Below are 23,946 nucleotides of genomic sequence, written 5' to 3' on the forward strand. Positions count from 1 at the left end.
GGTTGATTGAAAAATATGGATTGAATGAATGTCAAAGGAGAAGTTACTGAATGACAGTGTTAGAGGGAGTGCTGCAAGTACCAATGAAGAGCAAGGACTATTAATGCTGGAAAGGGGAGTCAGGAAAACTGAGTCATCAGGAAGAGAGCCAGGTCTCAGTGAGTGCAAGAAAGATAGAGGGAGTGAAAAAAGCAAAGGTTTAAGATTAAAAGTCAGTTTGTTACCTATGGGACAGGCATTGTAGAGAGCAGGGTAGAAGGGTAGGATAGTTTTGTTTTGTTTTTTGGTGAGGCAGTTGGGGTTAAGTGACTTGCCCAGGGTCACACAGCTAGTAAGTGTCAAGTGTCTGAGGCCGCATTTGAACTCAGGTACTCCTGACTCCAGGGACGGTGCTTTATCCACTGCACCACCCAGCTGCCCCGAAGGGTAGGATAGTTTTACAGTCAGATTTTGGGGGAAGGAGTTAGTTTAAGGGGATAGGAATAAGGATTTAGAGAATAGAGCTTGAACAAGGGCAAATGGGTTTTTAGAAGAATCAATAGGATGGGGTGGGTATGATGGGGTACAAGTATGCTAATCATTGAAGAATGAGTTCAAGTAGGTTATCCTTAGGCATAGGGTTTGCCCTTGAGTAAAGTTATCCCAGGGCTTAGACAGCTGTGTGTGTGTGTGTGTGTGTGTGTGTGTGTGTGTGTGTGTGTGTGTGTGTGAAGGAATTAGGAGGGGAGAGACCATATAAAATGCCCAAGCAGAGAAAAGGCAAGTTCTATAGAGATCTGTAGATGTCCAGAAAGAGTACCAGGAACACAATGGGATGACTGTTTGGCTAGGCAGGCATAGACAAGGTAAGCCCATTTTAGTGATCCTGGCAACTGGAGGAAGGGGATTACTAGGTAACCTCTGACATTCCTTCCAGTTCTAGATCTCTGATCCTAAGATTCCTACTTACTTTTGACGAGATTTTCCTTTTTGCTCCTGATGGTGTTAATGATGCTGCTGCTTGGAATTAGGGAGATGGGGATGAGAAACAGGGGAGCCTTATATAGGAGGAAATCCTTGAGGTAGAATTACCATGTAAGTATTATGAAAGTGGTGCAGAAGCATCAATAGCTCAGCCTCTTTCTACCTGGCTTCTTAATCTGTCTTGTAGAACCAAAGAGTGTCTCCCTCTCATTTCAGGTTAGCCACTGGCCTGGATGGAGTAAGAATTGAGAATAAAGGCCGCATGTCCACACTGACTTTCTTCAATGTTTCAGAAAAGGATTATGGGAACTATACTTGTGTGGCAACAAACAAGCTTGGGAATACAAATGCCAGCATCACATTGTATGGTGAGTTCAGAAAATAAGTCTGTTTTCAGTGGGCTTAGTTTTAGAGCTGGAGGGAGGCAGGGAAGAAAGGAAGGAAGGAGAGAGGGAAAGAGAGAGACAGAGAGAGACAGAAACAGAGACTGTGCATGCCCTTTGCCCCTGAGAGTGAAGGAATGAGGAACTCTTTTTCTTCTCTGTTCTCCCACAGGATACAATAATGTTAATAAGATGAATAAGGTCCCTTGATCCCTTTGGAAGGTGGTTTCTGTGTAACTATTCTCACTACAAAGCATGCACCTGGTTTTGGTTAACATTCCTCTGATTGTCACAGGAGAAAAGAAATTAAGCCAGCCTCAATGGTCTGACTTGCTGAAATGTAGACAGTTCTTATGATTGAGAGTTCAAATGCAGTACCATCTCGAGGTCGAGGGATGGGTAAGATGAATTCCCAAGGTCCCTTTAGCCACAATATTCAATGCTTCTAGTGAGTTTTGTTTTTCAGTTTTTAAGACAACCTTCTGGTGTCATTTTATTCTCAACCAACTCCCCACCCCAACCCTGTCCCTTTCAAATATCTAATTATCCCCCTAAAGGACTAGTTTCTAACATGTAGGAATGTGTATTCCCAAGTTGTGAAACCTCTGAAACTGTTCCTATTTTCCCAAACATCTCATGCCTATCCCTTTGTGCCAATGTCCCCTCAGCTTCTCATTTCATGTGCCATAGGTCCCAGAGTGGGGAATATATGTATGCCATATAGAAATTATTTGTTTGTTTGTTTATCTGCTGAGGTTTGGTAAGAGGGGAGCATCTGGTGCATAGAGCGAAGAGGACTTCAAATTTCCATGCTCACCTTGGACCCCTGAGCAAGCTTTCAGCATTGACATTAGCTAAACTTTGTCCATCAACCATCTCAAATTTGTGATCTATGTCTTTTGTTTCCTCTCTGCATTGTGTGTGCATTGTGCTGTGTGTGTCTTAGAAATAAGCCCATCATCAGCAGTGGCAGGTGGGTACAGCATGTTCCTTTCTTCATCTGCCTGCCTTTATGCTGATGCTTTTGAACCTAAGCCTACTTCAGAGGCCCCCCTTTGCCTGCTCCACCCCCCTAACTGATCTCCCTCTAAGGGATAGACTTCAAGGGTCTCAAAATCTATAGCAATCACTTAAATGCAGTGACTTTGCCATGCATATGTTGGAGATATTATTATCACTTGCCTTGCAAAAATATATTGCAAGTGGGTTATATTTTTGGTGATATGACCACCCTCTTATTTGTGTATAAGACAACATGAAAGGGAGATCAAATGGGAGCCCTGAGCAGATTAATGCCTTGTGTTGACCTGCAAAGATAGTGCATTGAATCTAGTGTAGCTTCTCCTTGGAGACAAAGAGATGCTCAGAGCTTTATTATGAAAAAGCTGTCTTTTCAAAGTAGAGGCTCAGTTGGAATTGGCCTATATTCAGGATTCGATTTCTTCCAGGGCAATGGAGTTACTGCCCAAAAGAGAAGCAGGGCAGGACACTAAAATACATTTCTGACCATTGGTCCAAGTCTAGAAACTAATGCCACCATCTCCTGTAGGAGGTGGTCAGATTTGAGTTGTCCAGAGTTGTAGCCACCACCCCTGTCCTGTCCTTTGAGATCAGGATATCCACAGATATGGTCAGCCAAGGCTAACATTCCATCATCAACCATGCATGTCTGCCATTCAGTCCTGCCAGTCACACTTATCCTGTTTTTGCCACTACTAAATAGAAACAAAATTGGTTAAATAGAAACAAAACAGCATTATAAATCAAGAAACCTGGGTTGAAGACCTGACCAGCTATGAGATGCTTTAAAAAAATGTATTATCTATTTTTATTGTATTTACTTATTTTGTCATTCATTTCCCCCATTAAGTTGTTTTTTTGTTTTGTTTGTTTATTTTTTTCGGGGCAATGAGGGTTAAGTGACTTGCCCAGGGTTACACAGCCAGTAAGTGTCAAGTGTCTGAGTCTGGATTTGAACTCAGGTCCTCCTGAATCCAGGGCCAGTACTTTATCCATTGCACCACCTAGCTGCCCCTATAAGATGCTTTAAAAACAAAATTACTTAATGGAAGAACACTGGATATGGAGTGAAAAGATCTGCATTCAAGTTCCAGCTCTCCCACTTTTTATTGTATGACCTTGGGCAAGTCATTTAATGTCCCTAAGGGTCCCAATAGACAAGACTAAAATATTACTACTTGCTATTCATGCTTTCAGCCAGTCAATAAACATTTATTAAGCACCTACTCTGTGTCAGGCACTTTTTCTAAGTGCTGGGGATACAGAGAGAGGCAAAAAACAAACAACAAAAAAACCAACAAAAAACAATAGTCCCTGATCTCAAGGAGGCCACAGTCTAATGGGGAAGAAAACATGTAAATAACTATGTACAAACAAGATCTCTCTCTCTCTCTCTCTCTCTCTCTCTCTCTCTCTCTCTCTCTCTCTCTTTCTCTCTGATAAATTGGAAATAGTCAATAGAAGGAAGGCACTATAATTAAGGGGAATCTGGAAAGGCTTCTTGTAGAAAGTGGGATTTTACCTGAGACTTGAAGGAAGTTGGGCACTTCAGGAGGTGGAAAATGAGGAGGAGAAATATTTCAGGCATGGGAGATAGCCAATAAACATTCCTAGAATTGAGAGATGAAGTTTCTTGTTCAAGGAACTTCAAGAAAGGAAGTGTCACTGGGTGGCAGAGTTACATGGGTAGGAGGAAGGTATAAGGTGTAAGAAAACTGAAAAGATTTAGGTCGGGTCTGGGGGGAGAGGGGAAGGTTATGCAGGGCTTTGAACATCAAAGACAGGATTTTATATTTGATCCTGGAGATGATAGGGAACCACTGGAATGTTTTTGAATAAGAGGGTGACATGGTCAGACTGGTACTTTAGAAAGATCACTTTGTCAGCTGAGCAAAGGACAGACAGTAGTGAGGAAAGAGTTGTGGCAGGAATACCAATCAGCAGGCTACTGCGAAAGGCTGGGTATCAGGAGATGGGAGTCCATACCAGGGTGGAGGTAGTTTCAGAGGCGAGAATGTTGTGAGGATCAAATTATATAATGGGTGTCAAGTTCTTTATAAGTGAAAAGCATTATGGGGGGGGGCAGTTAGGTGGCTCAGTGGATAGAGTACTGGCTCTGGAGTCAGGAGAACCTGAGTTCAAATCCAGCCTCAGACACTTGACACTTACTAGCCATGTAACCCTGGACCAGTCACTTAACCCTCATTGCCTCACCAAAAAAAAAAAAAAAGCATCATGAATATTACAAGTATCAATCTGATCATATTCTTTATGCCTCCATTTTCCAGTTTGGAGAATGTGAATAATATTAACTGTTCTACTTCTCTCACAGTGAATAAAATATGGAAAAATACTTGGAAAAAGGGTAATCCATAGATAAACGCACAGCATTTGACTTTCTACTAATACTTGCATTGCTGTTATTTCCAGGATTGTTCCTTGATGAGTTAAAATACTGGTTGGATGGAAAAATTAGATTATGAAAGAACTGACAATTTGAAAAGTGTGGGGTTTGAGAAATGTGTAAGCTAACAGTAACAAGGGTAGGTGTAGAGGATGGCAATGGGAAAGTGATTAATTCCGAATAGGAGATTAATCCTTCTCTAGTTTACTTCAACAATTCCCCTCCTTTTCTTTTAGAGGGCAGCTAGGTGGCACAGGGGATAAAGTGCTGGGCCTGGAGTCAAGAAGACCTGAATTCAAATATGACCTCAGACACTTACTAGCTGTGACCCTGGGCAAGTCACTTCTCCACATTTGCCTCAATTTCCTCATCTGTAAAAACGAGTTGGAGAGGGCAGCTAGATGGCACAGTGGATAGAGCACTGGCCCTAGAGTCAGGAGGACCTGAGTTCAAATCTGGCCTCAGACACTTAACACTTACTAGCTGTGTGACCCTGGGCAAGTCACTTAACCCCAATTGCCTCACTAAAAAAAAACAAAACAAAAAAACAAAAAGGAGTTGGAGAACAAAATGGCAAACCACTCCAGGATCTTTGCTAGAAAATCCCAAATGTTGTCACAAAGAGTCACAATTGAATGACAACAATCCTCATTGTCCAAGCTATTGACCTCTAGCCTAAAGGTATCATTATGCCATTTTACAAATCAAGAAACTAAAGTCAAGGGAGATTTCTTTCCCCCTGGGCTATACATCTATCTTATTATTATTTACTACTCTGAATTCAGCCCAGATACCTGAGGAATATCTTCTCATCTCTTAGCATCTCTAAAGTTGCTCTATTTCATCTGATTCTAAGATGAAAGGAATAGGAAGAATAAGGTAAAGGGAACCTGATTCTCCAAACCTATAGCCTTTCACTTACAAAATGATGTCAGTTGCCAAGGCTGACAGAGAGGACCATATTCCAAATGGTATTTGCATTTTATTAAATGAGAATAGGCAATTCAAATACCCACCTGGCACCCTGGCATCTGGACATCATGTCCAGCCGTCCTGCAGCAGGAGATTGGTTTTGTCCAGCCCAGTTTATGTCCACTCTGGCTCAGTTGGATGACCACAAATCTACGTCATAGGGAAGCCACCTCCCTCCCCCCATTCTCATCAACATGGAAGTCTCATTTGGCATCTCTGCCATAGAGAAGGCCTCCTGACTCTGCCCAGAGAGGGCCAAGGAGGAAGGCTTCTTGACTTGATTACATCAGGCACTGTGGAGAGCACTATGAGCCTAATGAGGCATATAAACGCTGGGATTACTTGAGCTAGCAGGAGCAAAGCACAGGGAAAAGCAAACAAAGCCGGGAAACAGGAGGAGATGCAGCAGTGAGGAAAACAGATTTCTCACATTTTATCTGTGAAATCGGAGCGACATAAATTAGTTGCATTAAGGAATTAAGTGTCAGGAATAGGGATAATTCACAGGAATGCTAGAATCACAAATGAAAACGGTAGGCTTTGGTGCAAGTCAGCATCTGGACTTTTCCCCAGGCAGTGTTAGGCTGCCCAGAGCAGCCATGAATGTAGTGTTTCCTTCTGCTTACCAGTAGGAACAATGGTAGGGTGAAGGAGAGAGGTGCCTCGATTGTATCCTCTCCATTCCCATCATACTGTTTGGTCTGGGCACCATCCAAAGCAAATCTCAATGGTTCAGAGTTTCTATAGACCAACCTCTCCCATTGCCAACCCTGCTCTTACCTTACTCCCAGATGAGCCTTGCTCCTTACCTCTCAGGCAAGGAAGCCACCAATGACTTGCTTGCCTTCTCTCTTCTCTCTTAATAGTTCTTCAATTAGAACAGGGGTTTTTAATATTGTATCTGTGAACTTCTGAGAGAGACAAAGAAAGAGAGATGATTTCAATTAATCGGTTTCCTTGGTGATCAAATGTATTTTATTTTCTGTTTTTAAATACATCATTATGAGTAATGGTTCATAAGGTGCACCAAACTGACATAGGGGTCCATTACACAAACCAGGCTAAGAATCCTGACTTAGAACAAATTTTAAATAAAGACATTGTCTCTGTCCCTTCAAGTGGGCCCATGGGACTGATGAAATTGATCAAGTGTATTTTTAAGATTCTACAGACTTCCACTAGTATGCCTTCTATGATAAGGTTGGTATATTTTAGTGTGGGGCTTCACTTACTCTCTTCAAACTTCAGTTTTCTCATCTATAAAGCAAGTAGGTTGAATTATATATATATATATATATATATATATATATATATATACACTTATTACTTGAAAATTATGAAAGGGAGTCAGAAACCCTGAGTTGAAGTTCAAACTCTACCACTTGTGACAGGTCCCTTAACCTTTATGAGCCTTTTCAATATAATATGGGAAAAATAATCCCTATTTTGTTTGCCCTAGATGACCTTTTTGAGGCTCCAATATATTAATGCGTGAGAAAGAACTTCGTAAACTATAGAGTGCTATGTGAATGCAATTAATCATTACTACTCAGGGCAGCTAGGTGGTGCAGTGGATAAAACACTGGCCCTGGATTCAGGAGGACCTGAGTTCAAATCTGACCTCACACACTTGACACTTACTAGCTGTGTGACCCTGGACAAGTCACTTAACCCTCATTGCCACCCCCCCCCAAATATTACTACTTGATGCCTAGTACAGTTTTTGACACAGAGTCAAGATAGCAATAGGGATTGGTCCTGTGACTTCATTGCTCTATGCAAAATCCTTTGTGAGGAAACTCCCTCTACCAATGCAGGATGGCACCTTCTCTTAGGGGCTTGTCTAGAGCAAAGAAAGTTTATTACCTGTCCAGAATTACTTAGCCAATCACCATGACTCAGAACCTGTTCTCTATCCACTGTACCACCCTACCTCTTACTTGATAAGGTGTTTAATAAATGTTTGGTGATTTATTCATAATTCAGGAAAATATATTCCCTATACCTCCATTCTCTCTTTGGACTACCCCTTCCCCCACTATCCAAGAGAAAATCAAATGATGACCAGACCCCCAGTCTCACAGTCTTCCATGAAATCTGGGGTGCTATTTATCTGACTTTTCCCCTCAGAATTCAAGCCTTCACTAGGTCCAAATTACAATCAGTCTGGGGGAGGGGGGTGTCTCAATACTTCCAGATAATTGAGGATACATCTAACTGCCCAAATTGTAGTTTAGGAAGAGGCTCATCACAAGATTTCTTCCTGCAGAAGCATCACATCAAAGGCTGCACATATTTGTCCATTTCCTGCTGATAATGTGTATGTGGTATTTAAAAAAAAAAATCCACAATTTAGGTCCAGGTGGGAGGGAATGAGTCAGAGAGAAATACCATTGCTTTTGGCTGATGGCAGCAGTGTAATCACTTGTATTTTCCCCAACCTGCAAAAAGTCAACATATTAGAAAAAAATATGCAGACATTTCACATTTCGTTTCTGATGAGTTTCCTTGTTGTCCCCTCTCCCCACCCTCCCCTCTCTGAATCATTGACATCTGGTTATTAGTCTAGGCATTTAGAGTTCCAACACTTACGCATGGCACTTGGGGAGAGGGGGAGGGCATGCTGATGTCAGCATAGACACAAGAGCTTACGGGAAGGCAAAGACTAAAGTCTTGTTTCTTTCAAGCTTATGATGAGCCAACAGATTTGAATTAACTTTTGATGCCCACTTCTTAAGCTTTCATCTTTGTGGAATGAACAAACTGGAGAGAATTAAGGAACACAAACAAAGATGGCGCCCTTTTTTGCTTCTTCATACAAAAATCCTAATTGCACTACAAAGCCTGGCCAGGCTTGCTTGTAATACAACACAGAACCATGTTTCTGCTGTAATTAAGAACAATAGAGAGAAAGTTCCTTTTGAAGGGGAATGATTCGCCTTCATCAGCTGGCACTGCAGAAAATAGGTTTATGTTCCACCAACAAGTATCATACACATGTTGTCTAATTAGATTTCTTTGCTCCTCTTTTTTAATCATTAAGAACATCATTATCCTTTTGGTTCCTCATTAGAAAGGTCAGACAGTTCACATCTGTACTTACAGACTACCTAGAAAATTCCTGAAGAAGGCCCTCTCTTTTTTTTTAATATCTTATAATAGTACATTGAGAGTTCCCTTATATCATTAAGTTCAACTTTCTCAGATTCCTTTAGGCCTTCTCTCTCTCTGACCCGCCACCCACACGCAATCTCTGTCATAGAAATCCTACCATTGCAGAAGAAACATACCAGAATTCCAAATCAACATGGGGAAAAATTGGGCGGACATATTTTACTTTACCACTTATGGGTCATCTAGGTGGTGCAGTGGATAGAGCACCAGCCCTGTATTCAGGAGGACCCGAGTTCAAACCCAGCCTCACAAACTTAATACTTACTAGCTGTGTGACCCTGGGCAAGTCACTTAACCCCAATTGCCTCAACAAATTTTTTTTAATGTAAAAGATATTAAAAAAATATTTACCACTTACAAGATGCATAAGGTTTTAATATCATGAACCTCATCCCTGAGTTTACCTCATTTCCTAAGATTCATGCTAGCTTTTTTACTTTGCTCTCAACACCAACCATCCCTTGAATATACACATGTACTATTGAGTCTGGGATAACTAACACACTATAGATTCAGTCCTGGTTAGCTATTCTGCTTTTTTAAAATCTTCATCTAAATTCAGTCTTTAGATAGCCTAGTGTTTAATAGATTTAATTCAAATTTACCTAATACTAAAAAGATGTACAAAGCACTTTCCTCAAAGTAATCCTTTGGGGAATATCATTCCAGTAGGATCAGTCCCGTTTTACAGATGAGGAAAATATGGCTTTAGGATGTTGAGTGACTTATCCAAGGTCATACAGCAAGTGAGTACCTAAGTCAGGACTTAGACTAAACTTTTATGATTCCACATCCAGTGTTCTTTTTGCTATTTCACAGATGCTTTCTGAAGTCATTGAGGGAAGTAATAAGACATTTTCCTTTGCTGTTGTTGCTATCACTTGTTTGTTTTCAGTATCAAACTATTTCTGTGATTTTCTCAGTATAGGACACCTACAGGAGTGACTTCTCTAGCAGTTCCTAAGGAATTAATAGGTTCATCTAGTCATCCACAGCCAATATGTGTAAGAAGTAGTATTTGAATCAAATCTTCTTGACAAAGTGGTCATCACTATATCCATGATGCCACATCCTTCTTTTGTGTGTATGAGGGTCATTCTGCCTATTTTGGACTTGGGGAAGCTGCCGGATAGAAAAGAGAGAAGAAGGCCACAGGTAAAAAGAGACAGAACTGAGATAGGAGCTGAGGCCTTCTCACTTTAAGAAAAGTCCTTTTTTTTCTCCTCTGCCATCTTATGCCAGCCAAAAACCAATTTACAGTGCTTAGGGTTAGCCAAATGTTTTTTCCCTTAACAATCCTTAGAAAATAGGTACTCCTGGCATTTTCCCCATTTTACAATCAAAAAAGTAAGACAAATTTGAGTTTAGAGAAGAGAACTGCCTGCACCTTTGAGACGTAGAAAGAACCCAGTGTTGTTTCTACTCCACCAGAGCTGCCCTAGAGAGGATAACACGGACCATATTTCATTTGCCTTGAGGAATGGCTTCTGAAAGGTGGGCAGGATTCTTTTCCATCTCGGCACCTACTGAATGAAGGTCCAGTATTTAGCTGCAGGATTCTCCATCTGTCCTATATGAAATGACGTTAAAAATTGAGTAGAAACTTTATGCCATCCAGGCATGTTCTCTGTCCTATAGTCATTTCTGTCCTGTCATCTCCTCCCCTTTTTTGGTGCTAAAGGATGACTTTTTCTTCTTGGTATGTGTATCTTCCAGATGTCTTTTGTCTGTCATAGTCTATCCCAGAACTTTTCATGATCATTTGAGTTTTTACTTCTCCAGATTATCGACTTCTGGCATAGAACAGATTCAACAAAAGATGGGATTTATTTTTGGCATTGGAAAAAGATAAGGGGCAAAGGGATGAGAACTGGGGAAAGGGTATGAATCAGGGTCCTCACTTTCAATTTTTACCTGAAAGATATTTAATTAAGGCTAATGTGTGTAACAGCCATTCTAATTCACTTGAATCAGTATTAACCAGGCATGTAGAAACATTCCCTAAGCGTGGCACTTGCCTGGTTCTGGTCAAAGAATTGGATCCTCAGAATATGCCCTCTAAAGAAGATGGGGTTTCCCAAGAAAGGTTTTTCAGTGTCTAGTGTCAAGTCTGACCTGGTGCCAGGTGGACCAGGTGGCCTTTGTACTGGATGCATAGCCATGCTTATTTTTAGGAGTTTTTTTCACGGTTGTCCTTAAATAACCTGCGTAATGCTGGGAATGCTTTGATTTAATCCCCAAATCTCATACCTTTGATGGCATAGATTAAAATGGGTTTTTGTTTCTTTTTAAATTCTCACATCAGTCAAGGGTTGGAAAGGCCTTAGAGTCCAGCCATCTCCTTTTACGGATAAAGAAACTGAGACACAAATGGGTTAGGTGACTTGCCTAAGGTCAAATAGGTAATAAGTGGCAAAGCCAGGATTTGATCCCATGTCCTTTGACTCCAAATGCATCACACTATCACTTGTGCCATCCTCCTTTTGAATAGCCTCCCAATTGTGAGGTTAGCTACTTCTCTGAAAAGACAATGTCATCCTGTTACAGTGGCTCAAATAAAAATATGACTAATATATGGTGTTCAAAGTAGATATGGGGGCTAGATTATAGTGCAATTAGGTCAAATGCATAATGCTTGGCACACAGTAGGTACTTAAGATGATTTCAGAACTGGATTGCTGGATTCAAAGGTCAGTCATTAATCAGTCCATGTCACCTTACAGACAAGTCTCTGGGGGAGTACCCCAGGGTTCTGTCCTTGGCTTGGCATCATATTTGCCATCCTTCAACTTGTAGCTTACAAATATCATATTGTCATATTCAGACATCTGTGGCAAGGGCACAAGAGGGAGAGAGTCTTTCTAGAACTTCTCCAACCACATCATGTATGTTGTTGGCTAATCTACAATGCATTGTACTTACTTAGCATCTTATTTTAGCCTCTACAAACACACTCATCCCTTGACCCTTGGACACATCCACTTGATAGAACAGTTCCTAAAGGCATGGAATGCTCCTCTTCTGGAATCCTGAATTCTGTAATAGAATTTCTAAGAATGTCTCACTATTACTCCCCTCAAATTCTAAGTTACCAACCATGTTGAGGCAGCAAGATAGTATGGTAAGTAAAGTGCTGGACTTGTAGTCAGGAAGATGATAAGTATAGATCCTTTCAAGACACATAAGAGCTACACAAGTCACCTACCTTCTCAGGCTCGGTTTCTTCATCTGTAAAATGGAAATAATGATGCCACTTACTTCACCTAATTATTGTGAAGATCAAATGATATTTTTATTTTTTGTGGTTGTTCAGTCATTTTTCAGTCATGTTCGACTCTTTGTGGCTTCATTTTGGGTATTCTTGATCAAGATACCGGAGTGGGTTTTCCATTTCCTTCTTCAGCCAGCTTATTTTGCAGATGAAGAAACTGAGACAAAAAGGGTTAAGTCACTTGCCAGTGTCACACAGCTAATAAGTGTCTGAAGCTGGATTTGAACTCATAAAGATTAGTCTTCCTTATTCCAAGCCCAGTGCTCTATTCACTGCAACACCTAGATGCTCTATACATATATGTGTGTATACATACACATATATGCATATGCACATACATTATATGTATACATGTATATTACATATATGTCATAAGATATGATATTACAGGTGTGCTGAGTCTAAAAATATTGTCATTTCATGTATCAGGTAAATGATGTTCATGCTGTTCATCCCTTAAGCTGTTTTTATTGAGTCTAGTAATGCTGCTTAACCATAGGTGTTTGAGTAAATGTTGTGCTTTAGTTCTTAAACTACTTGAGAAAGAGCAGGGAAGGCATCCAGAGGTCCAGGAGGGAAGAACCCGAAATGAATCCTTTCTTTTTAACTTTTCCAGTCAAATTATGGTTATTGTAAATTTGCAATTAACAAATCAATTCAGGGAGCTTTGTTGGCAGTTTTTGTCTCTCAAAATTCTGCCTTAGAGAGAGAATATGAGAATGTCAGAAGCAGAAGGAACCTAAGAAAGCATGAGTCCAACTCCCTCCTCTCACAAGTGAGAAAATTGAGGCACGTGTGACTTGCCCAAGTTTCAGGGCTAATTAGGCAGAGCTGCAATGAGAAAACAGCCTGTTTGATGGTTCTTCTAGAGCTAGCCATTGGAGTTTATTGCCCCAGAAAGGACTGATTCTGAAACCTTAAGTATCTACTGGAAGCTTCCTGTTGAGCCACCCTATCAAGGCTGACCTTGGCAAATATATGGCAAAAAGGTGTGTGAGCAAAAGCAAGGCATTTGAGCTCAGGTTTCTCCATCTGAATAATAGTAATAGCAATATTTAAATTTCCTGCCTCTTACATTTGTTATGAGGTTAGTATTTGTGGTATATTGTTTAGAAAGTAAGGAAGACCTAGAACCAAGTTCTAGTTCTTGCACATATTGGCTATGTGACCTTGAACAAATCTCTCAATATGCCAGGGGACACCTTAAACCAGTGGTATCAAATTCAAATAGAAACAGAATCATTAAACTTTACATAAAGATCCTTGCTCATGGCATATTGATTTAGAAAACATATATTCTATTTTTGTATTTTGTTAAATATGTTCCAGTTACATTATGATCTAGTTCAGGTCCGACTAAGAAGTTCTGTGGTCTTATGTTTGACACCTCTGCTCTAAACTCTAAATTGTATAGCCCTTGGCAATCTATATTGGTAGAGGGAGAACTGGACACCAAAGAAATTATAAATCTGGACCTCCTAATTCCTCCTGAACCCCTCCCCAAAAAGGTACTATATAAATGTGAACTTATTTTTCAAAGGTATTAGCAAAATTTTGTTAGTTTTGATCTAAGTTGTTCAGTCATTTTTCAGTCATTTCCAACTCTTCATGACCCCATTTAGGATTTTCTTAGCAAAAAGAGACTGAAGTGGTTTGCCATTTCCTGCTCCAGCTCATTTTACAGATGAAGAAACTGAGGCAACTATAGTTAAGTGACTCTCCCAGAATCACACAGCTAGGAAGTGTCTGAAGGCAGATTTGAACTCAGAAAGATGTCATACTGACTCTAGGCCCAGCACTCCATCTACTGTGTCACCTAGCGATTGCCTGACAACATTTTGTGGGCAATTGTTCACCTGTATGTTTTCCACTAGCTCACATCATATGAGCTGAGTCTTAGAAAGTTCCCTCAAGCTCAGAGAGGATCTGATTGGCCCATAGTTGCATAGATATATTCATAAGTGACTTGGGTGATGTATAAACCCAGGGATTCCTGACTACAGGCTTATTACTCTACCCACATGCCAAGTTTCCTGCCTCATTCACACTTACTAAAGAATAAAGTAAACTTTAGCTGCATAGACAGAGCTGAATCAAAAAACTTAGTGAAAGAATTTCAAAATTAGTGGTTACCCTACAGCTCTTTCCAAAAGGAGGCTAATTGCGCATAGCCTGGCAAAAATCCTGGTTGTAGGAGAGTGACGATCCTGATGGCTGCCCTCCCAGCTGTCATTTCTAGCATGTATTAGAAGCATTCTATTTATAGAGTCAGACTCTTAGAACTGCAAGGGCCCTTAGAGTCCAAACCTTCCATCTGATAGGCCAAAAACCTAAGACTCAGAGATGATAAACTCTATTCAAGTCATTAAGCATTTTTAAGCAAGTACTAAGAACAAGGTGTTGTCCTGGTTGCTGGACATACAAATACAAAAAGAGGGGAGAAAGCAGTTACTGTCTGTCCTCAAGGAGATTACATTCTACTGATAAGTTAATAAAAATAAGAACAACTGTGGAGATTTAGTACTTGTGGCTGCTAGTTATTCTAAGTACCAGGAAGTGTAGGGATTCAAGGCCTATACAGATTCACAGAGGAAAGAGATATAATTTCATGTGTATGGGACAAGTAAGCCTGTTTGGCACGATCTATAAATATACACATCAATATATGTTTTATGTGTGTATATACACAGTAATGCAAAGTAGAATAATTAAATTGCATAAGTCAGGCAAAGAAAGGTTGTTTGGGTTCATGGGAAGGAGAGTTCACTTCTGGATAGGATGATCAAAGATGGCTCTTTGGAAAAGGGAGCATTTAAGTTGAGTCTTGATGGACTAATATGTAATATCCTTTCTGAATTTTTCCCCCACTTGGAATTGCTCTAATGGATTTGACCCCCAGAAATAATATTTGCAATATTTGCAAACCTTGAAGTACTTTATAAATGATAGATATTATTAGTTACTAATATTATTAATTCAGTATATCATAATGATATTATTTTTATATAACATATCCCTTGGGGGTCTAGGTTGGAAAGAAGGAAGGAAATAAGGATTTATTAAGTACCTACTATATGACAGGCAGTGTGTTAAACATTTTACAAATATCTCATTTGATTCTCACAATTCTGGGAAGCAGGTGCTATTATTATCTCCATTTTGTAGATGAAGAAACTGAGGCAGATAGACGTTAAGTAATTTGCCCAGCGTTGCACTATTAGTACACAAAAGTGTGTAAGGCTGGATTGGAACTCAGGTCATCTTGATTCCAGGACCAGTACTCTATCTACTGTACCACCTAGCTTTCTCTATTTTAAGGAACATTCCAGAGTAACCAAATTATTCTTCTGAATATATTTATCTAGATACCATATAGTTATATGCAACTCTAATATCATCCATTCATCTAATAAGGCAGTGCCTAGCGTTACAAGTGATTAATAAATCCCTATTGGTTGGGATTGGAATAGAAGAACCAATAATACTGAGCCACCTGCAGGTGGTATGGTGCTATACTTGGGCACTTAATCTGATATTCTATGTGAATGTCCTATGGCACTACAGAAAACCAAGGAACACATTCCTAAATTATCAGGGAATTTGTCTGGCAAATAAGTGACTAGATGGATAGATAGATTGATAGATGATAGATGGATGGATGGAGATATAGAGATAGAGATAGATGGAGATAGAGATATTACATACCAACAGAAGAAAAGAATGTTTATATTGAAACTCCTGAATCTAGGAGTAGAAAAATGGGATCACAGTAGACATGAGTTCATCATGCATAACAGTATTCACTCCATTTGTCAGCAAAGTATTAAACCACATTGATAAAGGAACTTGTCTTGGGAAAGTGCATGTGACCAGAGTAGGCCACAATTACCTTAAATATTTTCAGGATGGCAGTGGGAAAAGACAAAATCCCATAAAAAAATGGGAACATGGTTGGGAAAGAGGTAGGTTACCCTTGAACAGAACTAAAGGCAATCAAATTAACTTCTCCCTGCAGCCTCAATCCTATTTTTCCTGTTCCTGAGTAATGTTACTGAAAGGTTTCTGATCCAGGCAACTGCATTCTCAGGAAAAGGATTGTCTTGTGATAGTTTGGGTTGTGACTTCTTTGGTCCTCCTTCAGACATATCACTGATGACCAGAACAAATATGGTCACTTCCTTTGAAAATCTTGAATGAAATAATTGATTCATCATTTGCTGTTATAGAATTTGTTGTTGTTCAGTTGTTTCATTTATGTTTGACTCTTTGTTACCACATTTGGGTTTTTCTTGGCAAAGATACTGGAGTGCTTTGCCATTTCCTTCTCCAGTTCATTTTACAGATGAGGGAACTGAGGCAAACAGGATTAAATGACTTGTCAGGGTCATACAGTTAGGCAATGTTGGAAGCTGTATTTGAGCTCAGGTATTCTTGACTCCAGGCCTGGCACTCTATCCACTGTGTCACCTGGCTGACCTGCTATAGCCCAATGTTCTGCAATTTCTAAGCCAGGATTGAGGAACCACTGTTGGTGAATGATGTGGCAGAGTATTAGTTTTTCCATGGAAGTATGTCGTTGCCACCCATATATATCAGTTACCTTATCACTCTTCATTTCACACTGCTCTCCTAGACTCTTTTGTGACATGCTAAGACTTACCTATTCACCTATCACACATCCCTAATACATTCTCACTTTTGCTTGGGTGCCAAACATGAAATTGGAGATCACATCAAATGCTAAGAAATTACCCCACAGTCATGTTCCATGACTTCTTTACTCTTATCTTGACTTGGCACACCAACCCAAAGTAATCCCAGCAACCCATTCACATCTTTGAGGTGAAGGGTAAGCAGTGAAATCAGCTATGTGAGATAGTGAACTTTTGGAATAGTTTTACTTGGGGGTTGGGGAAGGAATACAACCACGTTGGGTCAAGGTTTATTTGGAGAGCAGGTATCTAACATTAAATTGGATGACAGAAGTGGCCATCTTCCTCATTTCCTCCTGGATTCTAAACATGTCTCTTTCTTTCCCTCCTACAGGGCCTGGAGCAGTCATTGATGGGGTAAGCTCTGCCTCCAGAGCACTGGCATGCCTCTGGCTATCGGGGACCCTCTTTGTCCACTTCTTCATCAAGTTTTGATGAGAAACCCTAGGGTCCTCTGAGCGACGCCTGGCTTCTCCATACCACAGACTTTACTCTTCTACACTGCGGAGGGCAAACCAGTTTTGTTTTGTTTTTGTTTTTCAGCTTGAATGAGTGGGGATGGGGGGAGGGGGTGGGGAGGGTTCTGCAATGTGTAGGATAATCAATCATGGGTGTGTTCAAAAATTGAATCTGTTTCTTCTCCCTTAGCCCTACCTTCTCTTCTGCCCCTCTCCCCATTGTCTTCCCCATAACTTCTGTTTTGGCAAAAAGTCTGTTTCAGTTGAACCCATAAATGCCCCAGAGATGCACCTTGGTTCATGAAATAGTGCACGACGAGAATTACATCAGAGAGTCCTAGTGTCTGTGTCTTTTAAGCTAACAAATCACCTTTTTTGTTATGCTGTACAAATGACTCCATGTTATGTGTCTGATGACATTGGATTTATCTCTCCCATCAGGGTGGATTTTTAATATATGTAGACATATATATTATTCTACCACCTCCCCTTGGCACTGTACTCGACCCATCACCTCAAATACCTGCAGCAAATAGAGGTGTGGGGCCAAGGGGATTGTGAAACCTGCTTAAAGTAGAAGCACATCTGATAAAGGAGAGAGAAAATCTCTGGATTATGGGAAACTGGAACTGAGTGGATAAGAAGAGAAAAGATTGGGGGACTGAGTTTCTTCTTTAAAAAATCCTGGCTGGTGGATTAAAAAAAAAAAAGGATAAATAGGTGGCTGATTCATTGGGTCTTATCTAGCTATCAATCACAGCAATCCTAAGACTATCCATCTACTCAACTTGTCTGGTCTATCCATCCATCCAATTATCTACCCACCTGTCTTTCTCTCTAACAATCTATTTACTCTATTTATCAATCTATCAATGTAATTATCTACATTTCTCTCCAAGTCTCTCCCTCTCTACTCTTACTCATCTATCACTATAATCATCTCTAATCACTTAGTGTCTATCTTTCTCTTCATTTCTTTCTCAAATCAACCTACCCTAAAAAAATTGTGTTTCCCCAGTTACATATCAATTTTATATGCAAAAGCCAATTTTCTCAGATTAACCAGAAAGATAAGCAATATCCAATCACATGGACATTTGAGAATGTGGCATCCCATTCACCAAAAGTAGTCTGTGATAACCCATAAGTTCTAGTAGGAATCCATCACTTACTACACACTAAAGCATTTTCTTCTCTAGACACAGATGAGTCCCATGAGTACCTTAACTAACTAGCATGATGTTTTCCTTTAGGATTTGAATGTCCAAGATGCCAGTCATCAGAAACACATGTGCTTTTCTACCTTTCAAGGAAGCACATGTTATGATCCAATTTGACCAAATCCAGGGCATATATATATATATTCCCTTTCAAAAGAAAAAAACACACATATACAAGACACTGACCTCCCACAATGTAAATGCATCATTCAACCTGTCTGAGCTTCAGCATCTCAGTAAGTGTCCCCAATCTGCTCCAGTCTGGGTTTGGCCTGTTTGAAAACTATCCAGTTAAAAGCTGATAGAGTCCAATTACAGGGCTGGTGTGTTGACAGTGCTCATATTTGTTTCGGAAGCTCTTCTGAGCAGAGGGCACTTGAGCAACTGACTTAATTTCCAAGCACTTGATTAACCCAACACTGCAAACAGAAGGGGAAAATATGTGTCACACACATATTTCCTCTTTTGTTGGGCTTCTTCCTCCAGTGGCTTTGAGGAAGTCTAGCACCATCTCTCTTTTCTCTATATCATAACTGACCCAGATTCCATGCAAGAGTTGAACTTTCATGCCTGTACTTTCTTGGGGCATCTCCTGGGACAATCAGGATTTGGCTATCCTGTGTGCCAGTGGACCAAAAAGATTGCAATAAAAATGACCCTGGGTTAGATCTCTCTTTACATACTTAAGGTACTGCCAAGAGGGACATGTAAATCGCCGGAATTGGCATTCTCCCATTCATTCCCTGACCTGGTGTGTTATATAATGCCAGCAGCCTCACTAGAAAAAAAATGGGCTGTTCTTAAAGCATATTCTGTCGATTGCTCTTAATGTATAATACTTATTCTTCTTTCCCCACCATCACAATCTGCCTCCCCAGTTTTGTCTGTGTCAGCTCCGGGACATGACATACAAAGTGAAAAAATCCATCCATGCACCTTGTACCTCCTTAGGTGCTTTCAGCGCACAAAATGCCAGGCACTTTAGTGAAGGTCAATTGTTTTGAATGGAATTTTAGTCCCCTCAAACAAGAAGAAAAAGACAACCGCCAGGAGACAAATTCCAGGAACATGTAAGATTTGCCAATAGTTTGCTATCTATTCTAAGTTCCCAGGGACAGTCTAGTGAGCAGGAATGAGGTTGGAATTGAAGATCAGACATAAGCATTTCAAATTGTTCAATACAGACACCTGAATAAGTAAGGTCACAGCAAGACATGTCTTATGCAGAATATCTGAGTGCCATATTGATAAACCAGATACATTGCTTAGGAGCCAAGCATCTATGTTGGGAGTAGGGAAAGAAGAGGGAACCAATCCTTGATGGTATGATTCTTGAATGTCCAAGCTGCATGTTTTCTATTGGACCTTTCCTTCTAAAAGATGGATTCCCTACACCTCTTCATGAGAGAGTACTTAAAGCATCCCCAGAAATATGATCTGGAATGATTATATCCCTGCCTTCTCCCTTTTACCACTTGATGACCTGTCCTCTTGCTACACTTAAATTAAGGATCCATAATATCAACTTTATGAATTCTCCTTCCAATAATGTGAATCACATCCCATCCACACCTTGGTGGGTAGTATTAAGAGTTTCTGTGGCTGAAAAAAAATCTATGACCTGGTGGCCACTTCTTAGTGTTGGTACTAGCCAAAAGATAAAACCCTAGTAAGCTCCCACCTTCTCTCTCCCATCCTAGGCACTGGGAGCAAAAAGGGAAGTCAGAAAACAGTAAAACTGTTCTGACTTTTTGATCACCACCATTCATAGGAGAACAGGTGAGGAAGGCTTGTGAAAATGGACCATTGGGAAGGAAAATGAAGTTTCTTCTAGGAAATACGTTCATGGTTTTCCGCTTTGTTAATTTAACTTTGGTGGTGATAACACCTCTGGACAATGATGTCTCAAAAATATGATAAGACATAGAAGATAAGTGCTCCACTTGCCAATTTTTCACTAATAGGGAATTTTACTACTTCCATATGGCTTTTAGTTCTGCAGGGAGAATCCTTAAGCTTTTGGGGCAGATTTGGCCCAAGGTTGCAAATGGAGGAGCAAGGGTCTGCAGACACTAATACAAATGCAAGTCTTTGACCAGCTAGTAGCCCATTTCAATTTTGTCAAGTAGGAGACAAAAAAAAAAGACAAATGCAGATGAGGCCAAGTGGAATTCAGCAATGAATCTAAGAAGTTCTCATTCCCCTTTCCCAAAGCAAAGTTTAACACTTCCACCAAAGTAATGTCAATGAAAGTGCTTGTGGTAAGGCTAATGCCAAGCTTGTTCTTCTGTAGTTTAATGTCAAGTGCCTGATACAGTCATCCGCAAGTCTGTGTGTTTTCTTTTTCTGGGTTTTCTTTTTCTGGGGGGAGGGGGGGTCCTAGAAACATGCACATATTTTAAGCTTAGAGTATTGGGCATTATTGCTCTAATCTGTCAGTGTTCATCTAAACAAAGGGAAATGGCAGGCTTTAGTATCTGAAAGATGCTCAAGTCTCTTCCCCTGCAGTCCAGCCTAGGCCAAACCTTGGAGGACAGCAGTCCACTGCTTGGGTAGTGGTTTTGTCTCAGGAGCTGACCAGCATTGAACTTTGGGTGAGGGGCATGTTCCAGGACTCTAGGCAAAGCAGATATATATCAGATGTAGAAAGGCCCCTTTTTTGGGACCTGCTCAGTCATCTTGTTCTCCACTTAAAGGAGGTTAGCACATTACACCTGAGGTCAGAAGAAATTCCAAGCTGGAGAAGAGCAGAGAACACCAAGGAATACAGCTAACCCCATGGGGAACATAGAATTGTCACTGCATCGAGTCTTTATATACAAAATATGAAAGAGAGGAGTGATGCTCCCAGCTGAAATGTCTTCTCTTCTGCAGCTGTTGTGTGGCCCTTGCCAACATTATCACAGGAAAGAGGGGGAGGAGTGGTTAAGGGTGGGGAAAAACATCTTCCCCAATTTGACACTGAGCTGTCACCAGGGAGAAACTGGCTTTTAAATAGCTGAAACCAGCCAAACAAAAATGAATCTCCATATCTTTATATATAATCAGGGGAAGCAGCTAGAAGTTTTGCTTTTTGGTGCAATACATTTTCCCTTCCTTTGTTTTTGTTCTTTGCATAAGTCTTAGTGTTGAGATCTTTCCAGTTTCATTGACCATAACCCCCCAACCCCATCCAACCTGTCTGCCACTTGCTGCCACCCTCCCTCCAGCTTTTCCTCCAAGACACACAAACTGGAGGAAATGCTGGAAAACTTCACAGGTGTGCAGTTTGGAAGGCAACATTTTCTAACATATACCACATGATAAGAAGTCCTAATGATCACTAAAAACAAACAAATGAGCAAAAAAGAAAAAGCCAGTCTCATTTTCCACATTGCTTACTGAAAAGAAGAGAAGTAAATGAAGGGAGGAAGAATTACATTTGCAATTAAAAGATGGGGCAAAAAGATATTGAAACAGTTCAGGATGGCTTTCAGGTGCAAAATATCCAGAATCTCAAGTGAAGTGAAGTGGACTTAATCAGGCACAATTGTCTCCATCCCAAAAGTAATAGTTGACTATGCTCAATTCTTTTGGGGGCTTTTTAAAAATACTTCTGTTTAAAAATCTTCTCTTTATTGGCCCCCAGAATTATTCAGATGGCTGTCAATAGCCCCAGGTGAAGAATGTAGGATCATGAACCCCCTAGAGTTCTCTTGAGCCACAGTCAACATTATCTAGCAGAAGTAGAATTGATGACAATGGTGATAACAATGACCATGATAAAACAGAAATAGCTTCCCGTTGTATCACTCATGGGAAGCATTTTTAATCATTCAAATAATTTCGTGACATGTCAAGTGCAGTTGTGAGGAATGTGTGGGTGTATGAAAATGTATCTGTCCAGTTCTGAGTCCTTCTTTAGTTTTTAACAAAGTTCTCTATGACTTATCAATGGTGCAGTTCTAGCTGTCAGAATATGGGTGTGCACATTCTCACAATTATCCTTAAAAACAAATCTATGTTCAAATGCTTTAAAAATTTATCAAAAAGAAACAAGAGTATAACTTTGTCAACCTTCTAGGGTAATTTTGATTTGGTTTATTTTAATTTTAATTTTCCTGTTTTTTTTTTTCTTATTTCAAAAAAGCAATGAAGTCTTTTTTGGTCAATAATTGTATTAAGGGTGATATACTACCTGAATTTTTGTGCATGTTACATTGTAGTTGTAACCTTTTCTAATTCAGGATGAATAAGAGATGGTTGTGATTGTGCAGTGTATCAATAAAGTTCAAAGAAATTTGTACCTTTGGGGGGCTATTTATTAGGCTTTTTTGGATGTTGGGGTTGACAAGCATAGTGCAACATGTACGTCTTCTCATTTATTGATAAAATGGGTCCAATGGGCCATAATGTAATTACCAACCTATGTGCCAATGACCTGAAAACTGCAACAAACATTTTCTTGTTTCCTCATCTCCATCCATGCCCACCTCTACCTACGTATGCTAAATGGATCAATGTGGATAAAACCAATACCTTCCTGAAGGTGGCCTATAGACTTTTTTCTCAATTACCTATGGGGAACATACCAACTGTGTGGTTTACAGTCCTCATATGACATAGGCCTAAGGTGGGAAGCATTGGCACAGACTTTTTAAAAAATGTCAGGTCATGGACTAGAGAGAATTTTCCAAAATTGTAAGGGTGATGCTCAGCATTGATACTTTACTCTGTATGATTCCTGTTGCTTGCAGCCACTGAATTGGAGACTATGATGTTGTAAACATGGCAAAAGATGGTGAATATCTTGTGGGTTGATTCAAATAGAATTGTATACTGATGATTAATTTTTCTCTAGCCTCTGTTTTATGGAAACATTTATAGACAGTGCAGAGTATGGGGGTGGGGGTAGAGGGCATTAGGCTAAGAATGAGAAGAGCTTTCCTTTTTCCTCTGATCCCTTATTAACATATCATCATTTTCCTAGCTTCACTCAGCTCTACCCTCACACCACAACTCTTCCCTATTCATCTGTTTCCATATTTTCCTTTAACTTCTAGCCTCTCAGTTATCTCTAGACCAATATATCCCTTTTAACTCTGCTACTAGCTAGTTATATGATCTTGGGTAAGTCATTTAACTTATTTTGTCTTTCATTTTCCCCATCTCTAAAATAATGAAACTGTATTAGGCGATCTATAGGGAGGGTTCTGTCTATATTCTACAATATATTTCAATGGCTTTTTAAACCAATGGTTTTTCATTAAGATTGCATCTAAATCAGAGCCTATTCATACAAATGTGGCTCATCTTTTGGGAGCTGAGTTGAACTTATCCAACTTCTTTTCATAAATTTTTTGCAATTTAGCAGTAAACCACAAGAAGAG

At 40.0% G+C, this 23,946-nt stretch overlaps 1 protein-coding gene across 4 annotated transcripts in view; it reads left to right on the forward strand.

Annotated features, from left to right (window-relative positions):
* Positions 1-23,400, forward strand: part of OPCML (opioid binding protein/cell adhesion molecule like) — a 1,508,279-nt gene extending 1,484,879 nt beyond the window's left edge. For 3 of the 4 annotated variants that reach the window (XM_043991521.1, XM_043991522.1, XM_043991520.1), the window contains 3 exons: positions 1,180-1,331; positions 2,293-2,319; positions 17,234-23,400. In XM_043991521.1, coding sequence (XP_043847456.1) covers positions 1,180-1,331; positions 2,293-2,319; positions 17,234-17,334 — 280 coding nt within the window. In that variant the 3' untranslated portion in view covers positions 17,335-23,400. The remainder of the gene's footprint in view (positions 1-1,179; positions 1,332-2,292; positions 2,320-17,233) is intronic. The other variant, XM_043991523.1, reaches the window with a different exon arrangement.
* The last annotated feature ends 546 nt before the right edge of the window (positions 23,401-23,946 follow it).

This window comes from Dromiciops gliroides, chromosome 3, assembly GCF_019393635.1.
Source record: "Dromiciops gliroides isolate mDroGli1 chromosome 3, mDroGli1.pri, whole genome shotgun sequence".
In the NCBI taxonomy this organism is placed as follows: domain Eukaryota; kingdom Metazoa; phylum Chordata; class Mammalia; order Microbiotheria; family Microbiotheriidae; genus Dromiciops; species Dromiciops gliroides.